At 40.2% G+C, this 27,770-nt stretch overlaps 2 protein-coding genes across 6 annotated transcripts; one reads left to right on the top strand and one right to left on the bottom strand.

Annotated features, from left to right (window-relative positions):
- Positions 1-114: 114 nt before the first annotated feature.
- LOC146717165 (uncharacterized) lies at positions 115-4,052 on the bottom strand. The gene is made up of 4 exons (XM_085466966.1): positions 3,999-4,052; positions 3,672-3,956; positions 2,605-2,703; positions 115-2,472 (listed from the first exon to the last, which is right to left on the bottom strand). The coding sequence occupies exons 1-4, from the start codon at positions 4,050-4,052 to the stop codon at positions 346-348; spliced, it is 2,565 nt and encodes an 854-aa protein (XP_085323092.1). The 3' UTR covers positions 115-345.
- LOC146717164 (uncharacterized) lies at positions 3,366-8,910 on the top strand. Of its 5 annotated transcripts, none has more exons than XM_085472478.1 (10): positions 3,366-4,434; positions 4,567-4,673; positions 5,032-5,150; positions 5,253-5,669; positions 5,754-5,979; positions 6,159-6,308; positions 7,005-7,219; positions 7,308-7,461; positions 7,543-7,652; positions 8,217-8,910. In XM_085472478.1, the coding sequence occupies exons 1-10, from the start codon at positions 4,304-4,306 to the stop codon at positions 8,526-8,528; spliced, it is 1,941 nt and encodes a 646-aa protein (XP_085328604.1). In that variant the 5' UTR covers positions 3,366-4,303; the 3' UTR covers positions 8,529-8,910. The 5 variants fall into 5 exon arrangements, with proteins under 5 accessions (XP_085328604.1, XP_085328613.1, XP_085328625.1 ...); XM_085472487.1 differs by having other exon boundaries at positions 3,367-4,141; positions 4,584-4,673; positions 7,002-7,219; XM_085472499.1 differs by having other exon boundaries at positions 3,367-4,141; positions 7,002-7,219.
- Positions 8,911-27,770: the final 18,860 nt, after the last annotated feature.

The raw sequence follows: 27,770 nt of genomic DNA, 5'->3' as shown, positions 1-27,770 counted from the left end.
AACTCTTAAAATAGCCTACATTAGGTCTCTCACCAGATGTCTCTCAAAATATCACTTGTTTCAAGATAGAGTGACAAACTCAATTTGCTTGATTTAGGAAATTCACACAAGGCATCTGTTGAAAATATTATTTATTCAAAATCATGTCTGACTTCAAAGTTGTACATATAAGGGAAAAAAATTAACCACAATTTATGATACAAATCACATTTCAAAGACAGCTGTTTGTCCCAGCATGCCAGCATTATGTGGTACAACATTGACATTGGTTTAGGGAACATTTAATGACTGTCAACTTATATCATCACAAACTACACTAAGCCAATACTTGGTGCAACCCTAATCTTAAGGGTGATTTCTATGGGAAATAATATCAGAAAGACTGTATTTGATTGGAACAAACACACTGTCCTTAAAACTAATAGAAAAGTATGAAGTGTAATCAATGAGCTCATGGGCTAATTCTGTAGCTTGAGCAACAATGGGCACAGTTACTTCATATGCCAATAAGTCTTCATTTAAATTCAAAGTTTCATAGCATTGGTACTCAAAAGCAATAAAAGATGAGTCAATCAAAAAGATATCCTTTATCAGTCCAAACACAGGGAAAGTGCCATCCACATCTGCAATAATCATGGACTTCCCAGCAATGTATTTATTGCCATTTAGAACATACCATTTCACTGAGACAACAGACTGCATGACATCTATTCCAAAAAATTCTTTAATTTTTTTCCTAACATATTCATTATTTTTAACAGCTGATACTGGCCCGGATTCCTTTTCTTTCGCAAAAATAGGATGTTCAGTGCCTATTTCATTTTGACAACACTCAAGAAATTGATTGTGGTTTGCTAGGGATTTACAAACATTTTTAAAATTTAACTTAGAAGCCCACTGTTTAAAATAGGAGTGCTTTGCCTCAAAGCGCATGCACATACTCCTTATTAAAGGTCCAAGGGATAAGATTTGACTGGGAAGATGCAACATATAATGTTGCTTAGGTATTATATTGGCTTCGGGAAAAAGTTGCTTGAACTGATACAGGTGTTCTTCAATCATATTTCTCAGTTGCAATACAGTTTGTAAAGAAATAATGGGAGCAAGAACTATTTGAACTATCATAATTAACTTTCTAATAAATACAACATACTCACTCTCCACACCATACAAAAGAAAAAGTAATATTTTTAAAAGAATTAGCATCTGTCCACAAGACTGTTTCAATTTGTTGTCGTTAGCCGCTAAAGTGCCAAAGCTAATAGGACATGGTTTATCCCGTATTTCAAGAGGTGAGTAAGGAAAATTTTGAATGTCTGAATTAAACTTGTCTAATTCCAATTGTCCTGAGAGAATTAGGTGTTTTAATACAAATTTAACTTCCATTGATGCAACACCTTCAAAAATAACATGCATTATGTCCTGTGGAGTTTGTTTGATCAGGTCAAATGCAGGAACATCAACTAGTCTGCTTCTTCTATTAATTCCATAAGTAGTTTTGAGGGACGCTTTCAATAAATCTGTGCTTGCTTTATCTATTTCAAAACACTGCCTGATATGTTTCTCCAGAGTTCTTTGAACAAACTTCTTCTCCTCAAAAACACTTTGCATATCATCAAAGTTGCATTCACAGTGTCTACATTTGCTATAAGCAAAACCAATCCCTTCTTTAAAGCCAGCAATCTCATGCTGGGCTAGCGTGTCTCCGCAAATGGCTATAACAGCACCAAACAATTCAATTTCACCATTTGACATTTCAATCCTTACACCATTGTAAAGCAGTGATAGATCTTGAAGTATTCTTTTCAGTACAACATCAATACCCCACTGAGAAATGTCACTTGCTTTAGCAATAGCAAGAAGTCGTATTGCAGCTAACTTTGACCTAAATTTTGGATCAATATTTCCTAAAGTATAATAAAACATGACCAATTTGTTTGCAGAAGCATGGGACCCTAAGGGGTTACATATTTCAATTTCATCTGTGTACAGTATTAATTGCAATGCATTTGGCCTCTGAGAAAACAAGGGGTGAGATGTAAAGAGGGACCCGTCTCTAAAATCATAGAAGAATCCCTCTCTGCTTCTTTGTGGTGCAGTGTTCAACATGGTAAAGATTCTCTCATTAGTCATTAACTGCTTTAGACTTTCAATTAATGGTACATAGTAAAAACTTTTGTTCCTTAAGGACATGACCCTTGAAAGACCTTGCTTTACCCAACATATCTTCTGGGATACTACTACTTCCTCGGCGTTGACTGGACAGAACATTTCCCCTATGGCTCTACACTGTCCATATGCAATGGTGGAGAAAGGATCCATGAATTTATCAAATGTAGCCAAAGCCTCATCTTGAAGCTGAGTGGTTCCCTCGGCATTATCTTCAAACACTGTCTTCATTCTTTCCTTGAGCGTATCCAAAAGAACAGCCTGATACTGTTGCACTCCTGAGATGATATGTTTGACCGTTCTCTGTGAAAACATTTGAAACAAAAGTAACTTATTCTGCATTTATATTAAAAAAAAAATTCTGAATTCCATTATGAACAAGTAAGACATTGATTGCCTTATGTAATGTATTGATCCATTAAGACTATAACATACCTGTGATAAGTGGCACTGTTCTTGAACACTGATAGCAAAAGCTGCAGCAGATCTGGTAATATCGTGTCTGGTAAAGGATGTTTTAGCAACAGCTTCTTCCTTTAGAGCAGAAAAACAAAGTTAGTCCAAACTCCTGGCCAATTATAGAAATTCTTACATAACAGGTATAATCAGTTACACCTAATGATTGGTCCATTAAAAAACAAAGTGCATGACAGTGATTAGTGTTACAGTTGTGAATATTCAATATAATATAAGATAATATAATATTCATTCTTTGGAATAAAGAAAAAAAATGGAAAAGAAATCAAAGACAAAGAAACAATAAAAAAGGGGTTGTCCATTGTTTTGATGAGGCTAGGGATTGGATTCATGAGAATGAGATTTTATCTTTTTAAATAATGAATTTTTGTTCGCACTTAGATATTAGTTTCTTTACATGTTTGTTGTATTTATTAAATTATTTATGTATTTTTAAATCACGTAATTTAGATTTGCACTTAGAATTTATGTTAGTATTAGTATATGGATATATTTTATTGTATGCATTTATTAATTTATTTAATTTTCAAAAAAATCATTCTTATCCATGTTTTGGCAGTATTTCTAGCCAACAGATTTTTTTACAGTGCTTCCAAATACTCTGTGTCTTACCTGAAACTGTAATTCCTACGAGATACCCAAATTGCTGTCACATTGAACGATTTAAACGCGCTGAGTGTCTTTGATGCAAACTTCACCAGGAGACATGCCAGCCGCAGAGTGTGTGCCTTCTCCGGCTGCAGCATAGCCTGTACTATCTACACTGAACTGCTATTCTGTTTATTTGTTTTTCATTTCATCCTGCAGGATGAAATTGTGATTTAAAATCCAACCATGGTGGAAATCGCTTGTAACAGTTTGAAGAACAATATCTAGCGGTATAATATCGCGAGATCTCGTTAAATTTCTCTTGATTAAAAATGGAGAAAATGATTAAAAGTAATATAGGACCAAATACGAGGAGTTAGACATAGCTAAATTTGTCATCAGAAGCCACACTACATTTTATTTAGTTTAACACTTACCGCGCTCGGGCTGTCAACAACCTGAGGCTCCTGCACTTCAGGCCAAGATCCACCAGTTGATATTTCCACGGTGCTGGTTGTTGTTGCAGTACTACAGTTGGCAAAGACTGAAACACCAAAATTTTCCGATCCTAAAGAGTGGGATGTTGGGGGGATCCTCCATCCTCTTGGTGGGCTTCCATTCGTCAAATACAGAGGGTGCGTCCGTTTAATGTGGCGAAAGAATGAGTTAAAAACTCTGAAATCTTGTTCACAGCCATCTATTCCACAGTAAACCCAAAAATCCTGCCTTCAACCATGAGCTGCATTTATGTGGCTAAGGAGCACCTTCAGAGTTAAAGAAACAAAGATAAAACAGATCATACATCTCCAGAGCGCCATGGTGAACTGTTTTCGCGCAGTAGCAATGCAGCTTTACTTTACCGCTCTCCACTGAAGGCCACAGATGAGAGTGTGGGACCATGGGAAAGGTAGGCAATTTTAAAAATATATGCATCCTTAATTATCCAATTTTTCAGGTTTAAATTACATCAGTTATATTTATTTTTAGGCAATAAGTGTTTAAGACTGAATTTATATTTTTATTTTCTTTTTTTTTACTTAAAAAAAATTAATTATAAATAATTTTCTGCATGCGCATTCTCAGTTCCTGTCGTGACGTTACTTTCACGCGGGACAAACTCTTTTCCCCTGCTTTGTTAACCATCAGGACCGTTAGGAAGATCAAAATTATTTATCTAAACAAAGTGAACAGTAATTTAAGGTTGGTAACATTAAGTTGATTTGAAAAATACTATGGTACAACGGTGTTATTAAGATAAAGTCGTGTTTTGTGAGGGCTGCTAGTTAGCAATCTAGCTAATGTGTTAACTTTAGCTAAATGTTCTTATTTAAGCCGTAGGATATTTCCAGGTACTGTGAGTGGAGGCTTTGGAACCGAACTAGAGAACTGCTGTCACGGCATGGACAAGTTTGACGATGCCATACTGTCTGTGTTGCAGGGTAAGTCTTATTTTTCAGTTATTTTGGTACGTTAGCTAAGCAGCCTTAGCATCTGTTAGCATCATTTCTGAAACTTGGAGCTAGGATTGCACTCTACTCTGAACTTTATCCACATTATAGCCTTGAGCTGTCTTTGCCAAAATAGACTTGGAACATCATTCTTGAAGACAGCCAAAAATAGTTTTATTGCATTCCCAAATATTTGATAAACTGTTTTAAGTTTGACATTTTATCCTGTTAATATTACTTATTGCTAAAATACATTTATTGACAAAAAAAATGACCTCAATATGTAATAAGCCACGCCCAGGAAAAGAGAAATAAATATCACTTTTGAAGTTGTTTTTCTCTTTTACAGCTGCGAATATTGATGAGGAAACTTTGAGGAGCTTTACCCGGGATGACCTAAAGGATCTTTTTCCGGGCCATGAAAATTTCTTCCGTAGAAAGAAGATTTGGGATTTTATCAGCCAAAAGGTAAATACACATTATACCACTAAGAAGATGATTACTGTCCATATTGTCTAGCATTAATTTGCCTAATTGTGTATTTTTGTTTATATCCCACAACTGTTATAGTTTAAGAGTACTGACCAAGATGCCAACACTTTCCATCGAAGCGAGAGTAACCCCTTAGGCTTTGATGTGTCACAATGTCAGCCTCAAACTTCCACTCCCATTTCCTACACTGCTGACAAAAAAATGAAAATGCCAGACCCACCAGAGTATGTGGTGTATACAGATTCAGAGTTGGACATGGTGCGCAGTCAGTACTTTGCATTGCTCCACAGTGGAAAGGAAAAGGACTGTAGGATGTCGAAGGAGCTATGTTGCAGACTTGTAAGGAACACCGTCACCAGCATGGTTGCAATCCTCCGTGCTAGTCCCATGGGGAAAGAAGTAACATACCCCTCCAAACTCGAAATGAGAGCAATGTCGCAGAAGATTGTCGACTATTACCCCATGTTACGTGATGCTGACACACACATGCCATACGTAAGTCATTCTTTACTCACTACAATATCTAAAATTGAGCGAGATAAAAAAAAGAATGTACAAATATATATTATTTTACCACAGCTGACCATCTACACCAAACTGTACAAACGACTCCAAAATATGAAGTCTCCAAGGAAGAGGCAGGGCTCCATGCCACAACGAGGCAGGCCCAGGAAGACTCTTTTCAGCTCAGATGACACAGACAACGGGACTGAAGGTGACCTAAGTGGTGAAGCAAGTGGTTCAAGTGACTATACCATACTTCTTGAGAGCAATGATGACCTCAGTGAGGATAACTCAAATGCAGGTGTGTACTTTGGTCTGCTGTACTAATGACTTTTGGACATCTAAAACTTCAAAGAGACCACCTGCCCTCAGTTTTCTGTTCAGAGTGCATCACAAGATTTATACAGTGTTGAGTATTTTCCTTAACTTTCTAGCTATTCCCTGTTATTACATTCTGTTCATCTTCTGTTTTTTCCTCAGAGAAAGAATCCCAATTGCCGCTACCCTCCACTGTACCAACTACGTCAAACAATACTACCCTGGCTTTACCACTATTATCCAAGTCAGCCTCATGCTCTGCACCCAGGGCTGATATAGGTCCTTCAACTGCACCTCCAGATGATGTTGTTGGTAAGTCCACCATCACCCTTATCTACCTCTGTCTGACTGTGGTTCCTCTTACAGCTCTTTCCAAAATATGGTTGCAGCAATGAACCCCGTTCTAAGTGTTTATTCCATAAATCATAGTGGTTTGGCATTAACTCGAGTTGGTGTGTAAAATCAACATATGATAGATCCCTCATTCCAGTTTGCCAGTTAGCCATAGTAAGTATTTTAACACTTTGTGTTGTAATGGGTGTTACTCAGTGCTGATTATTTACACATGTAAATCCTCATGCTGGTCACATCTATCATGCCTTATCACAGTGTTTCTGTCATAGATCAAATTACCTAAAATATTTTTATCCATCAGCTCATAATCACTGTTCACACTGATGTGAACGATATACACAGTAAACAACCTTTACCTTATTTTCACCACAGTTTTATTCACGGGCATCTTAAACTGTCGTTTTAATATTTGATTCTGTTCAAACTAACAATTAACATAAATCCATGATCATTATAAGAAAAGGACACAAAGGGAAATGATCAGGACATATAGGGTCAGTTCATTACTCAAACATATTTAACCTAAACATTAATTCTCAGAAATATTATACTTAAAAACAACCATGCAACTAGAAATGACTGATTAGAAAAATCTGAATTTTGTGAAGTCTAGTTACACCATGTCTTACAATTGCTCTTTGCTTTCCCTAGCAGACCATGACAGCCTGAAGATGCAGGCAAGACATTACAAAACCTTGAGCAACATGTACAGGAAACCCAATGCAAAACCCAACCAAAGTGACGTTGCTCAAATTTTGGACCTGGAGTTTGAGGCCAGACGAACTTTTATTGACGCAGATATTACAAGGGAAGAAGACAGGCCCAGAAAAATATTTGAAGCATACCCGTGCTTCAAAGACATACAAAATGTAAGTTCAACTACCTTCAGTTAAATTCTTTGCTTTCTCTGGATAGGTTTAGTTAGTTCTTGACTAACTGAGCACAACTTTGTCATAGGCGATGGATGAACTGCGTCGCATCATTGGTGGCTCCAACTGCAAATACATAGATCAAATGAAGGGTCGATGGGCAGAGTTTTGTTCGAAAGTGCAGTTCTATGGCATTTGGAAGAAGGTCCTGAAACCTCCTCTCCCCTTGGATGTACGTGGAGGTAAGTGGCCTTTTCATACATTAAATCCACACATCAGATATGTTCGGATTGCTTTGTTGAGATACTTTTCTCTGTTCACAGTGGATTTTACTGTCACTCTCTTCAATGCACTTCCATCTCTTTTTCCTTCAAAAACTACACCACCAAAGCGGCTGGGAAGTGCCAGTGAGGCTCTCCTTCATATCCTCAAGGTGAGAACAGCTGCAATACCAGCCACTGTAACTTGTACTCCATTTACTTGTATTGTTATTATTAATATTATTATTTTGCTTTTCCTGCTTAATAAGAGTAGGTCGAAGTTCAATTCAGCAGGGATTAAATTACTCCTTATTCAGGATTTCTTAATTGTTATTCAAAACCTACTCCAGAGAGGCAGCACAGAGCAAAAGCACATTGCAGTTAGGATACAAGTAGAAGCAGTAAAATGATATATTTAAAAAGGCCTTCAAAAACTAGAATATGTAACAAAGTTAAAAGAAATTGTTTTAAAAAAACAAATGAGAAAAAAAGCACAAATAGACATGATAAAAATGCTGCAAATTAGAGAAAATTCATGCTCAGAATTAATACATTTCCAAAATTTCATATTTATGTAAGTCAGATATTTTATATTTATTTCTTCTATTCCAACAGTAAATCAGTTGGAGCATTCTAAACTCTTGATATTGCTATTTGTGTCTTAAGCTGTTTGGATGCACAGCAACCCTTTCATTTAAAATCTTGAAGAATTTGTCCTTTTTTTGTGCTTCTTCTAGCCAGGTGAAGATGCAATGCTATACCTGGAGAAGCGGCCTCTCTCCTCCCCAGTGCTGCTTTTTGATGGAACAACCAGCATTGTTGCTGTAGGAAACATACCAGTGACCACTCTCCCCTTGGAGGATTTCTGGGAAGGAATGTTGGTGTTGATGGCATATTACTACACCTTGCACTTAACATACCCAAAATGTGTTGCAACGGTCCTCTCTGTCATACAAACTGAGGTAATCACTGATGCCATCCATGATCAAGATGCCACTAGTGCATATAAGAAAGCAATAGCTGAGTGGAAGTCGTTCTTTGAAAAATAGGTGAATACCAAGCAGGATTTTATCAGGTCATTTGCAGTTTGTTTAGTTTTGTAGTACGTTTGTACAACTTTGTTCCTAATTTGCCTAGCAATGTCCTGAGAAACGGCTTTACTTAAGATGCTTTACAAATGAAAGTTGTTGTTTTTTTTTCTTAGTGACACTTTACCTGAGGCATGTAAAGTTTTAAGTCAGTAATGCCATTATTTATAACATTGTGAGACTATGTGACTGTCACAAAAGTTTAAGGCCAAAACTGTAATTTTTTTTCTGTGTTTAGGCCTTTTAAAGGGTTGATTTAGACTTTTAGGGATTGTGCAGCAGCCCTATTTTGTTTAAAAAAAAGGATTTTGTTCTCATGAGAGAAATAAATGTTGGCATATCACTCTTGTCCTGGTTGTGATTTCAGTAGAAGCCAAGGAGTAGGAAAAAGGTCTGTTTTAAGGTTTTTTTGCCTGGATTTAATATTGATTCGGCTCTATTTTAAGATAAGCCAACCTGAATCAAGAAACAAATTAATCATATTTCACTAATATTGAGTAGTTTTTCATAGTATTAGAACTATTTTTCTCGTTGCAGTGCATTCATTTGCTGCAAGTAAGAATTCAAAACATAAAAAAAGACTGTAATTTAGCATATTTAACTAATATTTGGGACTTGATATCAAGTAATTTTATCTTAAATTGAGCTCTTTAAAGCTTATTTTAACCCTCTTCAATTCTCAAATGTGTTCTTTTATTTCTGGATTAAAAAATCTTATTTCAAGATTTCTTATTAAGTAAAATAAACTTGCTGCATGGACAGATAATTTCACTTGTTTTCAGTGCTTTTTGTATCAAATGTAGTATTTTTTTCCTAAATATAGACTAGCCATTTTTGCAGTGTGCAAACCACAACACAATTAAATATAAATTATAATATGAAAACAAAAAGAACATGCATATTCTCTGTCATATGGGCCCGCATGAATAAACTTTCTGAATCCTTTATCATCTGCAACCAAAAATAGTTGTGGATGATTACTATACCTTTCTAATGTGACGTTGTTGTCCCTGGCTCTCTTTCTCTCTCTCTCCCTCTGGCTCTGTTCCTGTGCTACTGAGTGTAACTACCGCCCCTCCCCCCTCTGCCCAGCGTAAAGCACAAGGCTCGCGTGCAGAGTGAAGCAGAAAAAAGTGCGAGAGAGAGGGTGAGAGAAAGAAAGAAAAAAAAACGACGTGACGGCTCGCAATAAGGAGCCGGCTCGCGTCGGCTCTAAGAGCCATTTCGTTCGCGAACAACCCATCACTAACCACCACTCCCCCAAAAGTCTGACTTAGTATTGAGCTCTGTATGTCTTAGTTGATAAATGGGTGGCTTTATCATATATTGTATTTAACAGCATTTTGATAATGCACTTGATCCTGGGTTTTGTGCAGAGCAAATAAATATACCAAATACAATTCAAATGAAAGATCCGTGATTGCATCGAGTCAAACATGTCATCTGCTTTGTGTATCTGTTACAGGTACCGGGTGGCAGCACCTGTAGGCAGCTATATATGTGTCCTGTAAACAGGAGAGAAATGATCAGACAGGGAGACGTGGCTTGCCGTTTCCTGAATACTCCGCCATTATTTATTCAAATTCACAATTATGCACTCCTTTCATTACTTTTACAGTATTACAACTGTGTATTTACTTATTCTTAACATAGCTCACACACACATTCTCCATAACACATTCCAATGTTATAAACATGACCAATTTTCTTGTAAGACTTGGTTCAAAATGAATTCCAACAGGACAAATCTATAAATCTCAAATAGCTTGAAAGAATGGTATAATCAGCACCATCTTGACATGTGCACTGAATTCACGGAAACACTTTATGGCAGAAACAAGATACTAAAACAATACAGAATAACGGTGGAGCCGATCACTAACATCACAGAGCATAGGAGGTGTGCGACCCAAACTAACATGCTAACCTTAGCATGCTGCTAAAGCCGTAAACAAATACTTACAAAAGTGTAATTTACTGTACTACACAATGTTGTACGCTTTCACTTTCCAACCGTAATGGTTAGTCTATGCTATATAATGGATGTGATTGCTATTATATTCTATTTCGGGCACGATACGAACCTGTAAACAGGAGAGAAATGAGCAGACAGGGAGACGTGGCTTGCTGTTTCCTGAATACTCCACCATTATGAGAAAACAGCGCGGAGCATGCGCTTCAGGCTGCTAACAACAGGCCAAACCATGGTCTCACACTGCCACCTATTGGTATAAAAATGAAGCGTCCGCTACAAATATCCCAGGGTAGTTACCAAGTTTCCTGTTACAATTACTGTAGTTATTTAGGGCATTTCCAAATGGAAATATCACTTACATTGAAAGTGAAATTACTTAAATTAATTCACATAAATGTGATCACACATTAGTGGGTATCACACACTCCCTGACAAAAATAAAATGGCTCCCAACATTCACAAAATCATGACATTTTTAACTTTTGATTCTCAAATTCTTATTAACTCTTATCAGTCCAGGAACTAGTTATGAAACAAACAGTGGGGGTGGTGTGTATGCAGTTGGGGTCAGTGATGCGTGATACTGGTATGGTGAGTATGATATTGGGGTGCAGTACATTGGTGACTGTGACATACACACAGGCGGCACAATTGCCAATGGTGGGTATGGAAATACAGTGTATGATGGTATGGTTGTGGCAGGTAACTGTGGTGCTGTGCGTTCCCCAACTAGATTAACTGCCGCATGTGACTGCACTGAGGGTTTACCCAGTGATTCATAAGTCAGAAACTGTCGTGGCTTCCTGTGACGGGTAGATCTTCTAATGTCCGTACAAGTATGTCCCGGTGGTTGAACCTGTACGTTAGACTGCGAATGAGTTTCACACTCCTCACCAGACCCTCTGGGTTCAGATAGGTTGTCACTACCCACTTGCATTTCTTCCATCTCCTCTCTCAGAGAACATGGCAGGTGTGAGCATTCTCTCCCAGTTTCCTCTTCGAATTGTTCAATGCTGACGGATGGTGAATGCTCAGGCATAGTCAGTATGTCTTCCATCGTCTGCACAGGTGAATGTCCATTTTTTGTGTTTGTCGTCACTCTAATAGGTTCTTTGGTCTGGTATGACTGAGATGCAGGGTGTTGCTCATGGTCCAGGTTTCTTCTCACAGTCCTTTCAACAGGTGCTCTTAGCCAGTACCCCGAGCAATCACTCTCAGAACCGCTGTCAGAGTTGTCCCACATGTCTGTTTGTCTTTGTGCATCTGCAGATCTTTCCATCCTTCGTCTGTTGCGTGTTGTCTTTCCAATCGCAGGCTTTGCCAGGGGGGGAGTGATTTGAACAGGTAAGTCATTTACAAGTAACAGCAGATTGCGATGCAATGTTCGGGTTTTTTTTTGGGTCTCCAGCTTCAGGATGGACTACGTAAACTGGGCTATCTGCTAGCTGCTCTTTTACTATATAAATAGTCCTCTCCCAATATGATCTCAACTTGCCAGGTCCTCCCCGCTCACTGAGGTTTCTGACCAGAACTCTGTCTCCTGGCTGAAGCATGACTCCTTTTGCCTTTTTATCATATGTTATTTTGCCTCTTGCACTAGACTTCTTGCTATTTTCACTAGCAATCCGATAAGCTTCCGACATTCGTTCGGCCCATTTCTTGGCATATCCTGTAGGTGAGTATGTTTCATTCTCCCCCTTCAATCCAAACAGCAGATCAACTGGTAGATGCGGGTGTCGTCCATAGAGGAGATAGAATGGTGAGTAGCCGGTGGACTCATGTCGAGTACAGTTGTACGCATGTACGAGATGTGGGAGGTGGTCCCACACTGTACTTTTTCCTTTTCGGTTAATGTTCTCAACATCTGGAGTATTGTCCTGTTGAGACGTTCTGAAGGGTTACTTTGAGGATGGTAAGGTGATGTTCTAGAATGTCCGACACCAGATAATTTCTGTAGTGTCCTGAACAGTTCATTCTCAAACTCACGACCCTGGTCGTGATGTAGTTTGGATGGGTATCCAAATCTGGGTATGAAATCCTGGAAAATCCGTTCAGCAGCTGTTTTCCCACTCTTGTTCCTTGTGGGGTATGCTTGAGCAAATCTAGTGAAATGGTCAATTACCACGAGAATATACTCATACCCTCCACGGCTGGCTTCCAAATGCAAAAAGTCAATACACACCAGTTCTAAAGGGTAGTCCGATCTTATACTACCCATGGGAGCCCTGACGTGTGTTACTGGTTTCTTGGACATGATACAGGGACACTTCTGGGTCACATAGGCTTCAATGTCCTTAGCCATAAAGGGCCAATAGAATCTGTCCCTTGCGAGATGTAGCACTCGGTCTGTCCCAACATGACCCATCGTGTCATGTAAATGTCTTAATGCTAACGTCCTGTACTTGGCAGGAAGCACCAATTGTCTTCTGTCACTGGTACATCTATACAAGAGGTCATTTTCAAGATGTAACTTACCCCACTCGTGGAGGAGTTTATGGGCAGTTCCTCTTACCATCTTGCGTATTTCATCTGTCAGTTTTGCTCCATCTAGTTTCAGCTTGAGGATTTGGCCAATGGCTGGATCCTCTCTTTGAGCTTTAACCAGATCATCATGGCTGATGCTCAGCGAGTTGATATGAGGCTGCTGATGGGGGTCCAGAGAAGAGATATTGAGCATGGCTACCCAAGCAACATCTTTCTGTCTGGCCACCTGGCTTCCATCCCAGACTGCCTGCACCGCCTCATCTGGAAATCCCTCTGTACAAGCAGTTTCATATTTCTGTATATCCAAGGGGAGACGAGAAAGAGTGCCTGCGTCTACATTTGACTTTCCTGGCCTGTATCTGATGTCGAACCGGAAGTCTGAGAGCTCTCCAACCCACCTATGTCCCACTGCGTTTAACTTTGCGGTACTCATTACATAGGTTAGGGGGTTGTTATCTGTATAAACTGTGAAGTGTGGGGCATAGTACAGGTAGTCACGGAATTTTTCACATACAGCCCATTTCAACGCAAGGAACTCTAATTTTCCACTATGCAGGTGGTAGTTGCGTTCTGCTTGTGTCAGAGTCCTAGATCCATAGCCAATTACTCTCAATTTCCCATGTTGACGCTGATACAGGACAGCTCCTAAGCCCTGGTCAGATGCATCTGTATGCAATGTGAAAGGCAGGCTAAAATCGGGATATGTCAGAACAGGGGGGTTGGTGAGGAGGGTCACCAACTGTTCTAACGCTCTCTGGTGTTTCAGGGTCCACTCAACGTGCTCTCGAGAGGATAGCTGTGGGTGTTTGCTGTTTCTCACAGATTTTGGACACTGAGTTTTGCCTGGCTTGGTCTGAAGGAGTTCATAGATTGGTTTAGCTATCCGGGAAAAATCCTGGATATACGAGCGGTAGTAGCTTAGAAAGCCTGCCAGCTTCCTCACATCACCAACTGTTTGAGGTGTCTTAGATGTCAGGGTTTTGACAGCCTCCAGGTCTGCCGGGTCTATTTTGACTCCTTCAGCGGACACAAGCCGACCCACATATCTGACTTCTTGTTTGAAGAGGTCACATTTCTCCGGCCTCAATTTTACTCCATGCTATTGGAGTGCCTGGAGAACCTTGCGGAGGGTCTCAACATGGTCGTCAAATGTTTTTGCATAGCAAAGCACATCGTTGAGGTATGGGATGCAACATTCATCTCTAAGAGAGCCAAGCATCTCTTCCATGCTCCGCTGAAAAGCAGCTGGGGCATTTGTAAGACCAAATGGGATGCGAACCCATTCATAAAGACCCCATGGTGTTATGAAGGCGGTGAGGTGGCGAGAGCCCTCAGCTACAAAACCCTGGTGGTAAGCTTTTCCTTGGTCTAAGATGCTAAACCACGAGTACCCACCCAGAGTATCAATCAGATCCTGTATCCTGGGCAGTGGGTGTCGATCGGGAACAGTCTTTTTGTTCAGAAGGCGATAGTCTATGCATAAGCGTAAACTGCCATCTTTCTTTCTGACACAGACGACTGGGGCGGCGTACGGGGACTGAGACTTTACTATCCAGCCTTTTACCAAAAGTTCTTGTATGTACTCTTTAACCTCTTTAAAAAGTGGCTTAGGGATGGATGAGTAGGTTTTCTGAACAGGGATATCATCTTTCAAGTTGATTGCCATTTGCAAACTGGGTATGCATCCTATATCACTACTGTCACGAGCAAAAGCCCCAGCTTCCTCGCAAAGCATTTTGTTAACTTTTGCCTGTTGTTCCTCATTAAGATGGCTGATGTCGACAGGAGGCTGCCATAGGGGTAAGTTGGTATGAGTAGATGTAGAGGTGGCATTATTGGCTGTCACTGTGGGCTTAGATTCTCCTAGTGAGTCCATTGTAATCACCTTCTCAACAGAATGAATACTGCCAAGGGCTGTTTTCCTTGGTAGTGTGATGTTATGTTTTGTGTTGTTGCCCACAGGTAGGTACCTGTGGGCAACAACACAAAACATACAAAGGGCCTCTTGGTGCTTTGCACTTCAAGCAGTCCTTCACAGACATCTAGCTCAGCAAGCTGTGTGTTGTTATCATCAGGCTCAAAGAGGAAAACAGATTCGGACAGGTTCATGGCAGGTGAGACTGGACACTTAACCCAAATCACCTGACCCGCTGGAATAAGGGTGTCATACCTGCCAGTCCGCAGACGTCCACATTGTGCAGGGGCTTCATCAGCCTTGATGAGGTTTACCAGGAGCTCTGCCTTTTCTGTTGGTATTGACATGGCATTTCAAAGCAGGGTGACGAGAGTTGGCATGAACCGTCCTGGTTGTTCCTGCACAAGTTCCTCCATCACATTGAAACCCAGCAGCGGTCTCTCCAAAACAAAACTGCTTACAAGAAAAGGCACAGTTATTGACAAATTAGGGTCTTCATTCCCTCTCAAATTAACTGTGATTGGCACCCAGCCATCAAATGGGAGAGTGTCACCATTCACAGCACGGACTTTTAACTCTTCTTCATTATCAATGACTTCATCAAGTGACCTTACAGGTGTATCTGGTAGATACTTATTTTTCCACTCTCTGTCAATCATGCTCACTTGAGCTCCCGTGTCCAACAAAGCACTAACTGCTAAACCATTTAGATGGCACTGGGTGAGAGCTTTTTTTCCAATTAGTTTGGCTAATTTTTCACTTTTACTGTTGGGTGAACTGCCAAGAAGTATAGCAGATTTATTTTCTTGGTTATTCTGTCTCTGGGTTGGCACTACATTATGTTTGGTGTCAGCGTCACATTTTGCCAAACTTACAGCAACAGTCTCACTAGTACTACATAGGTCAGATTGGGACGGAGAGTGGGGCACGGTCACTGTTTGTCCCGTGACAGGGACCGGCTCCCGTTTCCCTGACGTATTGTTTTCTTCATGCAGCCAACTGCGCGGTGGCCTTCCTCACCACAGTGAAAACAGTGGGGACAGTCGGGGCGGTCTTGTTCTATGCACTTTTCACAGCCATACTTTCTTTCTCTGTGGTGATCGGTTTTGATTTTCTTGTACTGGCTGCTCTGTTCAGCTGTTATTTGTAGTGACTGTGTCATTTGTTCAACAATGCTTGCAAGTTTTTCCACTTTATCTGACAGCTGCTGGATCATATCCACCTTAGGTCTTTTTCCTGAATTTTCCTCTTTCAATACAGGACACTGCGTACCGTTAATCTCAACTTGTGTGCTGTGCACATTGGTGTTTCTCTGACGGGTGACTGATCCTAGACGACGCTGTCTTTCACTTTCATCACTCATTACTTTCTTCATTTGTTTAAGGATAGTCTCATCTGTGACATTGGCATCTGCAAGGAGTGGCTTTAACTCTCTACGAATGTCACTATGTTTGTGGCCCAGTCCTTGATACACAGTATGAAGAAATACATCCTGAACTGTACTGGCTGAGTACTTTACATCTGAGTTGGTATGCTTCGAGGTGAGCAAAATCTTTTGTTTGAGACCTATGACTCGATACAGAAACTGTTGTGGTGTCTCACTGTCACTTTGTTTGGTGCACATGAGTTCCTGGAAGAGTTCTGTGTTGTTTTGCTCACCAAGGTGAGAATGGAGGAAGTCTTTAAGCTCCTCTACTGTCAGTTCATCCTTGTTCATTAGCATGTCTTTGAAATTACCAGGTTTGATAACTCTCATGACAGCCCTCACAATTTCGACATCATTAAACTGTTCTTTGAGACCCTCTTCAATCTGGCGGCAGATGCTGTTATAACTGATGGCTGATCCCTGGTCTCCAATCTGGCCCCCGTGAATCTTAAACTCCCTGCGATGGAGGTAAGACAAGTCTCTTAGGGACACCACCTTGTCATGTCTCATGGGTGCTTGAGTTTCAGCTAAGCTGTCATTGTGTGGTGTGCTTCTACAATGAGCCTGTGATGGTGTCTGAGAGGTGAGTTGAGAACCTGATGTGGGCATGTACTGTTTAATTTTCTTAGAAAGCTCTTCGTAACTGAAGAGTATTTTTTGTAGTTCTATATCACGTTGGGAAACAGCAGTAGAGCTGGTATTCTGGGTCACACTGTCAGTTACTTCTGTACCACTATTATGACCATCTTCTAAAAACATTGCATTAGTTGGACTCATTTCAACACTGACATCATGAGGCTGAGCATTTGGACATAGATCACATGAATCATTACCAGTGGCAGCCTGTATCTGCAAATCAGAAACATGACCCTGGGTAACAGCATCAACAACATCTTTCAGTGACAATAAGTGTGACATGCCCTGATCTTCTGACTCTAATAAAACCTTACTGCACATGAAACCACTGATGTACTCGAAGCAGCTGTCTTCATCCCCTGACTTAAGGCAAGACTGGTCCACTCCTGGCACTGGACCCAGAGACTTGGCAATCTGGAACAGTTCATCAGCAGAGAGGGTGAGAAGGTCTTTCTTGATGGCCCACACCAAGCTCCTCCTCTCACCTTCCGCCATGGTTGCTTCCCTATCCCTTGCAGTGGGTCACACAATGTCAGCTTTCCTACAGTTTTTGCCTTGATGGGTGATGGTCCGAGCACCAAGCAGCACCAAGCAGTCCTTATTTGTCTTTTTTTCCTTACTTCTTGTCCATTGCGCTAGTTGTGACACATGGCCAATGCATTTCCTGCACAATCAGTAGCATCTGGCAGCAGCAGGTGTAGGTAACAACCAGCAGACTGGAGTTGTTGGTGTTTTCTTGCCACTCTTGGCCCAAAGTACCGGTATTACTGGATCAGCTCCCAGCCTCAAAGGCAGGACTGATCCCGGACGAGCCCCCAGAAAACTGTTACAGGTACCGGGTGGCAGCACCTGTAGGCAGCTATATATGTGTCCTGTAAACAGGAGAGAAATGATCAGACAGGGAGACGTGGCTTGCCGTTTCCTGAATACTCCGCCATTATTTATTCAAATTCACAATTATGCACTCCTTTCATTACTTTTACAGTATTACAACTGTGTATTTACTTATTCTTAACATAGCTCACACACATTCTCCATAACACATTCCAATGTTATAAACATGACCAATTTTCTTGTAAGACTTGGTTCAAAATGAATTCCAACAGGACAAATCTATAAATCTCAAATAGCTTGAAAGAATGGTATAATCAGCACCATCTTGACATGTGCACTGAATTCACGGAAACACTTTATGGCAGAAACAAGATACTAAAACAATACAGAATAACGGTGGAGCCGATCACTAACATCACAGAGCATAGGAGGTGTGCGACCCAAACTAACATGCTAACCTTAGCATGCTGCTAAAGCCGTAAACAAATACTTACAAAAGTGTAATTTACTGTACTACACAATGTTGTACGCTTTCACTTTCCAACCGTAATGGTTAGTCTATGCTATATAATGGATGTGATTGCTATTATATTCTATTTCGGGCACGATACGAACCTGTAAACAGGAGAGAAATGAGCAGACAGGGAGACGTGGCTTGCTGTTTCCTGAATACTCCACCATTATGAGAAAACAGCGCGGAGCATGCGCTTCAGGCTGCTAACAACAGGCCAAACCATGGTCTCACACTGCCACCTATTGGTATAAAAATGAAGCGTCCGCTACAAATATCCCAGGGTAGTTACCAAGTTTCCTGTTACAATTACTGTAGTTATTTAGGGCATTTCCAAATGGAAATATCACTTACATTGAAAGTGAAATTACTTAAATTAATTCACATAAATGTGATCACACATTAGTGGGTATCACATATCTTTTTGGAGTAACCCACTGAACCGACTAAACTACTGGGCTACCCAGTTTTACTCAGTTTCTACTTTATCTACACAGCAATAGATTCTACCTGTGACCTGGATTTCTTTTTCATTTCTGAGAGCATTTTTACCCCCTTTTCAAATCTTCTGTCCATGATTCTATCAAATTACAGCAAAAGTAACAGGAAAGACTGTGGAAAGTTAATTACGTCTGACAAGGCAGCCAGCTAACGGGCTAACGCCACAGGCTGAACTGTGTGTCCAGTTCATTTCAGGTTATTTCACATATGCATGAATTAAATTTGTGTAATGGCTTTCTTAGATTTTCCAATGATATAGAGGAAATTAATTCATTACAGTCTGTGACTCATTGTGAGATTCAAAATGAAGTGTCACAGAGAAGGTGAAATGCATGGAGGAGTGAAATTAAAGTTAAAAGAATTAATTGTGCCATTTGAATTTGGCATACAGACACATTAGAACTACTACCCCACATAGGCAGCTGATTTTTCTGGTCATTGGTGACTTGATAAAATCAACATATAGCCTAAAACAAAAAAACAAGGACATGATATCCCCTCAGCCACATTCTGGTGAGAAAGGTCGAGCGTGTGTCTGATTTAATACATTTCCAATTATGACAAACATCTTCAAGCAAGTGCAATTGCAGACAAAAAACAAAAACAACACAGCAGGACAATGACAAAGATCAGTGTAGTCCAGCACTAAAAGCATGCAGTCTTAACTTCTCCTTGGGGCTTTTGTGTGTCATTGGAGTGTGAATGCGAGTGAATGCAGGTTAGTTTGCACTTGTGTACAGGGAGTGCAGACTTATTAGGCAAGTTGTATTTTTGAGGAATCATTTTATTATTGTGGGGATAGGTTAATTGGATAATCCAAATTGCCACTAGGTGTGAATGTGCGAGTGAATGTGAGTGTGAATGGTTGTCTGTCCCTATGTGTTAGCCCTGCGACAGACTGGCGACCTGTCCAGGGTGTACCCTGCCCTGTATAGAAATGCTTGTATGAGTGGGTGTGAATGGGTGAATGAGGCATGTTGTACAGGGAGTGCAGAATTATTAGGCAAATGAGTCCACATCATCCTCTTCATGCATGTTGTCTTACTCCAAGCTGTATAGGCTCGAAAGCCTACTACCAATTAAGCATATTAGGTGATGTGCATCTCTGTAATGAGAAGGGGTGTGGTCTAATGACATCAACACCCTATATCAGGTGTGCATAATTAATAGGCAACGTCCTTTCCTTTGGCAAAATGGGTCAAAAGAAGGACTTGACAGGCTCAGAAAAGTCAAAAATAGTTAGATATCTTGCAGAGGGATGCAGCAGTCTCAAAATTGCAAAGCTTCTGAAGTGTGATCATCGAACAATCAAGCGTTTCATTCAAAATAGTCAACAGGGTCACAAGAAGCGTGTGGAAAAACCAAGGTGCCAAATAACTGCCCATGAACTGAAAAAAGTCAAGCGTGCAGCTGCCAAGATGCCACTTGCCACCAGTTTGGCCATATTTCAGAGCTGCAACATCACTGGAGTGCCCAAAAGCACAAGGTGTGCAATACTCAGAGACATGGCCAAGGTAAGAAAGGCTGAAAGACGACCACCACTGAACAAGACACACAAGCTGAAACGTCAAGACTGGGCCAAGAAATATCTCAAGACTGGTTTTTCTAAGGTTTTATGGACTGATGAAATAAGAGTGAGTCTTGATGGGCCCGTGGCTGGATTGGTAAAGGGCAGAGAGCTCCAGTCCGACTCAGACGTCATCAAGGTGGAGGTTGAGTACTGGTTTGGGCTGGTATCATCAAAGATGAGCTTGTGGGGCCTTTTCGGGTTGAGGATGGAGTCAAGCTCAACTCCCAGTCCTACTGCCAGTTTCCGGAAAACACCTTCTTCAAGCAGTGGTACAGGAAGAAGTCTGCATCCTTCAAGAAAAACATGATTTTCATGCAGGACAATGCTCCATCACACGCGTCCAAGTACTCCACAGCGTGGCTGGCAAGAAAGGGTATAAAAGAAGAAAAACTAATGACATGGCCACCTTGTTCACCTGATCTGAACCCCATTGAGAACCTGTGGTCCATCATCAAATGTGAGATTTACAAGGAGGGAAAACGGTACACCTCTCTGAACAGTGTCTGGGAGGCTGTGGTTGCTGCTGCACGCAATGTTGATGGTGAACAGATCAAAACACTGACAGAATCCATGGATGGCAGGCTTTTGAGTGTCCTTGCAAAGAAAGGTGGCTATATTGGTCGCTGATTTGTTTTTGTTTTGTTTTTGAATGTCAGAAATGTATATTTGTGAATGTGGAGATGTTATATTGGTTTCACTGGTAAAAATAAATAATTGAAATGGGTATATATTTGTTTTTTGTTAAGTTGCCTAATAATTATGCACAGTAATAGTCACCTGCACACACAGATATCCCCCCTTTTTTTGGGATCATTGAGAACATGGTTGTTGTTCAATAATAAAATTATTCCTCAAAAATACAACTTGCCTAATAATTCTGCACTCCCTGTATAGAGCGGTTTGAGTACTCCGGGAGAGTAGAAAAGCGCTATGTAAGAATCAGTCCATTTACCAATAAATTCAGCAGAACACAACAAATTAAAACATTTAAATCCCTTAAACATGTTGCCCACTCCGGTCGAGAAGAGGGGAACCTTCATTTAGGCAAACTGTCCTCTTTTTGGAAACCAAGACTTGCATAGTGTGCTGTGCTGATGGCTCAACAGTAACTTTTATTTTGGAACCATTTTAAACAAACTTTTTTTTTTTTTTTTTTTTTTGCCTGTCCCGTTTGGCTCTTTTGCCATCAGAATTGTTGTCTAAAGGCAAAGAAAGATGCCCAACGCATTTACTTTACCAAATTGACCATCCCAGCCTTGCCGTAATGGTCCATTTGATTCACCTTTTATTGTTTATTTTATTTTCACTTACTGAATATGGGACAGACTTGACTGGGGGAAAGAAGGGGAGAAAGAAAGAGGGAAAGAGAAACAGCTGAGAAGAGGGATGGGGGAGAAGGGCAAAAGACAAAAACCAACAGAATGAGCAGAAAAAAAAATGCATATATCAATCACCTGGATCACCTGCTGAGAAAGAAAAAAGAAAACAAGCAGAAGAGAACAAGAGTAATAGAATAAACAACATCACAATGATATATGGGAATATGACAGTAAATACTAAATATTAAACATTATTGTGCAGCACATAAGATCAACAGAATACAGTGTGCTTTGAGGTAGGAGCCAAAAAGGGTGTAGTTTGTGGGTGTGATCACCCGTGTGTACACCTGTGAGCATGGACGTGCTTGTTTTTTTTTAAAAGGTTCCTTCATGTAATGATCTGCTAGAGGGTGTGGGGGGGGGGGCACAGCCCCGTCCTCCAGGGCATGAAGCAGGCATGGAGGAGATCAAAACTCCAGACATCCAGAGGCCCCCAGAACACAAGAGACCAAGGAAGATCAACAGAGGGGCAGCCGTGCCACTGTCCCAGAAAGAGCTGAGGAGAGTCCCAGATGAGGGCTCACTCAGCAGCCGCGGAGCAGAAACCAGGGGGAGTTGCAGTGACGCGCCCGTGAGCTCTGCCGGCAGCCAGCTGTGCCTGAGTGACCGAGCCCCAGGCCGAGAGGCCGGGGGCACCCCACCTCCGAAGTGGCCCAAGCGAGCCTCAGGCTCCAGGCCCCATTTTAAACAAACTTTATGTTTTGCAACAATCACGTGTTTGATTGACCAGAAAAATAAAACGGGTCAGTGGAAACCGTAACACCAGACTGTATTAGTTTCAGTATGAAAGCAGAGCCAAAGCACTGAAAGCTGCGGAGTTTAAACCGACTGGAGCTGTCAGGAATACTGGTGTGTCTGGCAGAAACACTCCATATATGCCATAAATGCAGTTCTTGATAGGTCAAAAAGGTTGTTTGGTTAATGTGCACAAAGAAGGTAATGAAGCACAAAATGAAACTTTAAGTTGGCAGAGGCCTCAAAAAATCCCTTCTTCCAATCATTTGTTGTCCTTTTACTAAGCATAAAAACAACATAAGTACATGTGTGCAACACTAGCAGAAAATACACATTTGGAAACATTAAAAACACAAAGTTCACTGCCTGGAAATATCGTTTTCTTCTGCCCAGTTCCTGTTCTTAAAGACAAATGGATAGTAGCATGTACACAAAGGCACAATATTCAAATGAATAGAAACCCGTCTGTTTTTTTCATGTTCAGTCCCACACTTGATGTGCGTCAGCTGATGCTTTGTCTGTTTGCAATAAATCTGTTAAACGCCGCTGCTGATATGAACACAAAGAAGCAGCAGATTTTTTTTTTTTAAAAGGCATTTGGCTCTACAGTGACAACAAAAGAAATTATGCACTTAATATAATAACAAGGACATTCTGCAATTAGGAGTCAGGCTTGTGCCTTTGTCCTTTCTTGTTTTGATTTGTTTTGGGGTTTTACAAAAGTTAACATTTTTAAAAAGTTGCTGTTCCAGAACAGTTGTTTTGACTGTACAGTATGTGGAACAGGAAATAGACACAGACTGTTGGATGCCAGCTTCTTCATTTTACTACATACATTTACTGCAGTGGAATACAGAGCTGCTGAGACGTGTTTTCTGGAGTCGATCACGATTCTCTGTCTTCACTCTCCAGACTTTGTGGGGACAGTTTGGGAATGGCCTCTTCCTGATCCTGAGGTAACTGTTGCTGTGATTGGTGCTATATAGAGAAATAGTAATTGATTTATATGTTTTATATATCTAAATATTAGCCTGTAGACTGTTCAGTCAGGATTAATGCAAACATGTTTAGAATACTCCTCTCCTAAACTTCTCCCGAACAAATCCAGGCGTAGTCAGGAAGCACTCAATGTGTATAGTTTATTCTGCTGGCCTCCGAGGTTCACAAAAGATTATTTACAAAGAAAATAAACAACTGACTTAATTCAAAACAAAACAAAAAAATCTATATACAAAACACAAGCGGCTGAGCCAGTCTGCATGTTACCCTCACTGTAACATCTCACAGAATGCCCAGGTCGGCCCTGACGGCCTCCTTTTATACCCCGTTGTCCCTCCGAACAGGCATAATAGTCATCAGTCATCCCTTTATCATTTCTTTCCCCCAAAACACTCTTTTTTCCTCAGCATATTTCCAGCTGTATTCCTACAATACCTTGCCTTGGAAAAAGTAAGTAATCAAACAGACATCATGAGAGGAAATATCTCGAAAAACTAACCAAAAAAACACACACATGCTGCATTGATCCCAGTTTCATTCTGGGATTGTCCACATTGTCCACACATTCTCAACAAATTACCACAGACATACAGTCAGTTAGCAATCTGCTAACATGTTACTTAAACACCAACTCAGTCAGTAATTTTTAGTCATTATAGGCATCACCTCTCTGTTTTAGTTGCTATTGTTAATGTGTTCATGATGGCAACACTCACTCAACCACGTACAAACATACGTACTGTAAGGAGAGGATCTTGGAAGGGTGATTAACTTTAAAAAGTGACATCGTAGTTCAAAAGATGTTATTTTCAGGAAGACACAGGTCTTTTGTGATTGGTTAGAGGAAATCAAATCTCCTGGAAATGCGTTGTGAATACACGAAGACGATGAAGACGATTTTATTAAATAGATCGAGTTCACCATTCTGCTCTGCTTCTGCTTTTGACATGAAGCCAGGCAGAAGGAAATGATTTGTGCAGGTATGCAGCAACACTTACAACTGATATTGACTTAGATGATGAATAGAGTCAGGCTAAATGAAATGAAATAAAACAGCATTTTTTCTGCTGCTTGCTGTAATGTTTTCTGTGTTATTTTACAGTATTTAGTCACACAAACGTCTTTGGTTTTTACCACTGAGCTTCAGTACACTTAATGAGATTACTTCTGCCTCTGGAATGAGTTTGCCCCCCAGAAATGTTTGTACAATTCGCTCTCGTATCTGCATTTACCCCAATGAGTTCAACCACGACACGAGTTTCAATGGGGCGTGAGCTGCAGCCACCCAAGTAGAAGCAGAGATGTGTTCAGTTCAATAAACTATTCCAACACAGCAGGCACGGAAACAGGCGTGGGATCCTTCCTAATGCTTTCACCTAGAAGAAAATGTGTGTCCTGATCTGTAGCTTTCAGTGGAAATCGTCCGAGCAGAATTGCTCTGTAGCGGATGTGAGTGGTGAACTGGTAGCTCAAAGTGCCGAAGGGCCCGGCTTATAGGTTTCTCGCCATCGTTTCATTGCCAAGTGAGTGCTGCAAAGAGAAGGCTGAGAGGTGAAAGCCCCTTTCTGGCAGCTGCTGCAGTAATATGACATAAGAAGCTGGAGTGAAAAATTACTGAAGCACAAACATCAAAGGAGGTTTTCTTAAATTCTGTCAGCCCAGGACACCAATAGATGGATATAGCATTACCCAAGAACTGAGTTAGAAGTGTGTACTATCTGCAGCAGGAACCTGCAGAGCATGATCATGTGCTCATCTTGGAGGAAGCATCCACATCCTCATCACGTCCTAAAGTAACGTGAACAACAGACCAGCTATGATGACAGCTAACCCATTTCCAAGGGGAACATCTTACTTTTGACCGGGTGGCTCCCTCACTTCCATAAACATGGTGACACAACAGCTGGCACATCCTTTCTTCTGATGCAACTGGATGACATCAAAACTTGGGGGATGAGGTGAATGCCGCAGTTTAGAAGCCAAACAAATCGGTCATTTCAATGTAATCTCACACAGTCTGCTGTGAAAAACATATAACTGTTCCCCAAACCTAAAAACACAACTGTCAATGGTTTAAAACAACTGAAGCACCTATTGACTGTTGGGAAGAACCACGATGAAAACAAAGGTTTTGTTATCCAACGCCGAATATGTATGTTTTACTGACTTATTTCTGCTGTTCTGTAACCATCATTTTAGCAGAGACATCGAGACAGATCAACGTTTTACTTTTATTAAAGTTACATGACTTCTTTCTTCACATGAGCAATCTCAGTTTTTCTAGCTTAAGCCCTGTTCCAGCAAATAGTCCAGCACTTCCTCAATAATTTTAACAAAAAAAACCCAAACCAAGCTTTTATACGATAGTTAACTTCTGTGAAAAAGTAAGAGGCTTCACTGTATTTTTAAACAGCAGAACACAGGAATCATTCCTGCTTGCAGTAAATGTGCATGATGTAAATCAACTGTCAGGTGAAAGAGTTTGTCGGAGTCATTGGTTTTAGTCAGTGCACAAGTAGAATATTTGTCTTTTATCACATGGCAGAGTGGTTTAAAATATCTATTAGAATATGCTAACATAAAAGCCTTAAACCTAAGAAAGAAGAAAGCAATGAATTGCAAAGTCCAGATTGAAAAACAAAATCAGAATTGGAATTATCCTGTCATTGACATAAGGAAGGGGTAAGGAAAAACAACAAACTTTTATTTGGCTGAAGGCAGAAGTCCAAGAAAAAAACAAAGTGCAGTCCACACTGAAGAAAAAAGATCACAACACAAACTAATTAAAACAATAAAAGAAGTAACATGACAGCTGGGATAGGCTCCAGCGCCCCCCGCGACCCTGAAAAAGGATAAGCGGAAGCGAATGGATGGATGGATGGATGGATGGAAAAGAAGTAACACTAAGAGCACAACACAAACGAAACATGAGACACTAACCGAATAACATAAAACAGGCAATAACTCAGCCATGGAGAACTCAGGACAGAAGACTGCAGAGAGCAAAATGAGCGTAATAGTCATAGTGAGTCACAGAAACCAACAATAAGAAAACTTTGCCTAGAATCAAAATCAAAGCTAAAGTCTAGAATAATGAAAATCCAAAACCTACCAAAGAATCAAACAAAGAAAAACACGGATTGTGACATGTCCGAGGTTTGATAGCAGCGCCAGACCTCAGTGGATGTTTTGTCCAGTCAGTCATTGAGTTATTGAGTTATTTGGTTTAAAACTGAAGAACCTCCAAGAACGTGATTGTTCACATGCTGCTGTGAGATGGTGGGGGTGAACCAAAGTTTAGTTGGTTGTCAGAATGAGAACGGTTGTTTTACTTTTCAGCTACATTCAGACAGACATACATCTCTACATTTTTAGCAAAGGCTTTTTTATCCTTTCAGTTTTTAATTGAATGTAAGTATTGTTCAGATGCTTTTGATTAACCTTTAATAATGTGATAAATTATAATGAGTTTTATATTTAATTAGTTTTAATTAGTTTTATGAGGTTTCTTTTGCAAAAAAGTTCCAAAACAAAAGATGAACTTTGGTGCAGATAAGAAAACAATACACAAAAGACTTTCTTGACTTAAAGCTTCAGTGATTCTCATTATTTGACATACAAAAATGAATCAATTCAAGAACCTTACACAAAACACTGTTAAGGAGTCAAGAAATCAAATAAATAAATGAAACCTACTCAAAGCAGAGTCTTTAAATTTGTTAGTTGGCCAGAGACAGGATTCTAGGTTAATGCTATTCTTCTGTGTCTGCTAAATGTGGACATTGGAATAAGATCATCTTTATATGTACAGCATTAATAGCTTTTAAAGCTCAGCCGTTCATAAATTATTCTACCAAATGATAAAGACTATAAAACTTAAGAGAATAGATGAATGAAGAGAGCACAGTGAATCAGAGTCAAATCCCTCGTTAGCACAAACCTGGTCAAATAAAGATAATTCTGCTTCTGATTGTCAAAACAAAAATGTACCAACCAATGTTGTTAGCTGGATACGTGTTGGTTTGAAGGAATAATAATGTGATTATCTCTCAGACATCAAAGCCATCACCCTAACCCTAATCCCAGCTTTACTTTGGGAGAACCGTACATGCAAATGGAATCTCAAATATCTGTTGAGACAGACATCACACATTCAAAAGCAAAATGATTCTTTTGTATGTATCGTGTTTGTCACATCACAATATATCTACAAAGATTCAGTGGCATCTATATAAGAT

This window comes from Copadichromis virginalis, linkage group LG2 (assembly GCF_057382275.1).
Source record: "Copadichromis virginalis isolate Kocher_CV1m ecotype Utaka linkage group LG2, C_Virginalis_male_GT1.1, whole genome shotgun sequence".
In the NCBI taxonomy this organism is placed as follows: Eukaryota; Metazoa; Chordata; class Actinopteri; order Cichliformes; family Cichlidae; genus Copadichromis; species Copadichromis virginalis.
The sequence above is the reverse complement of the archived record's forward strand: the minus strand, read 5'-3'. Positions and strand labels throughout refer to the sequence as shown.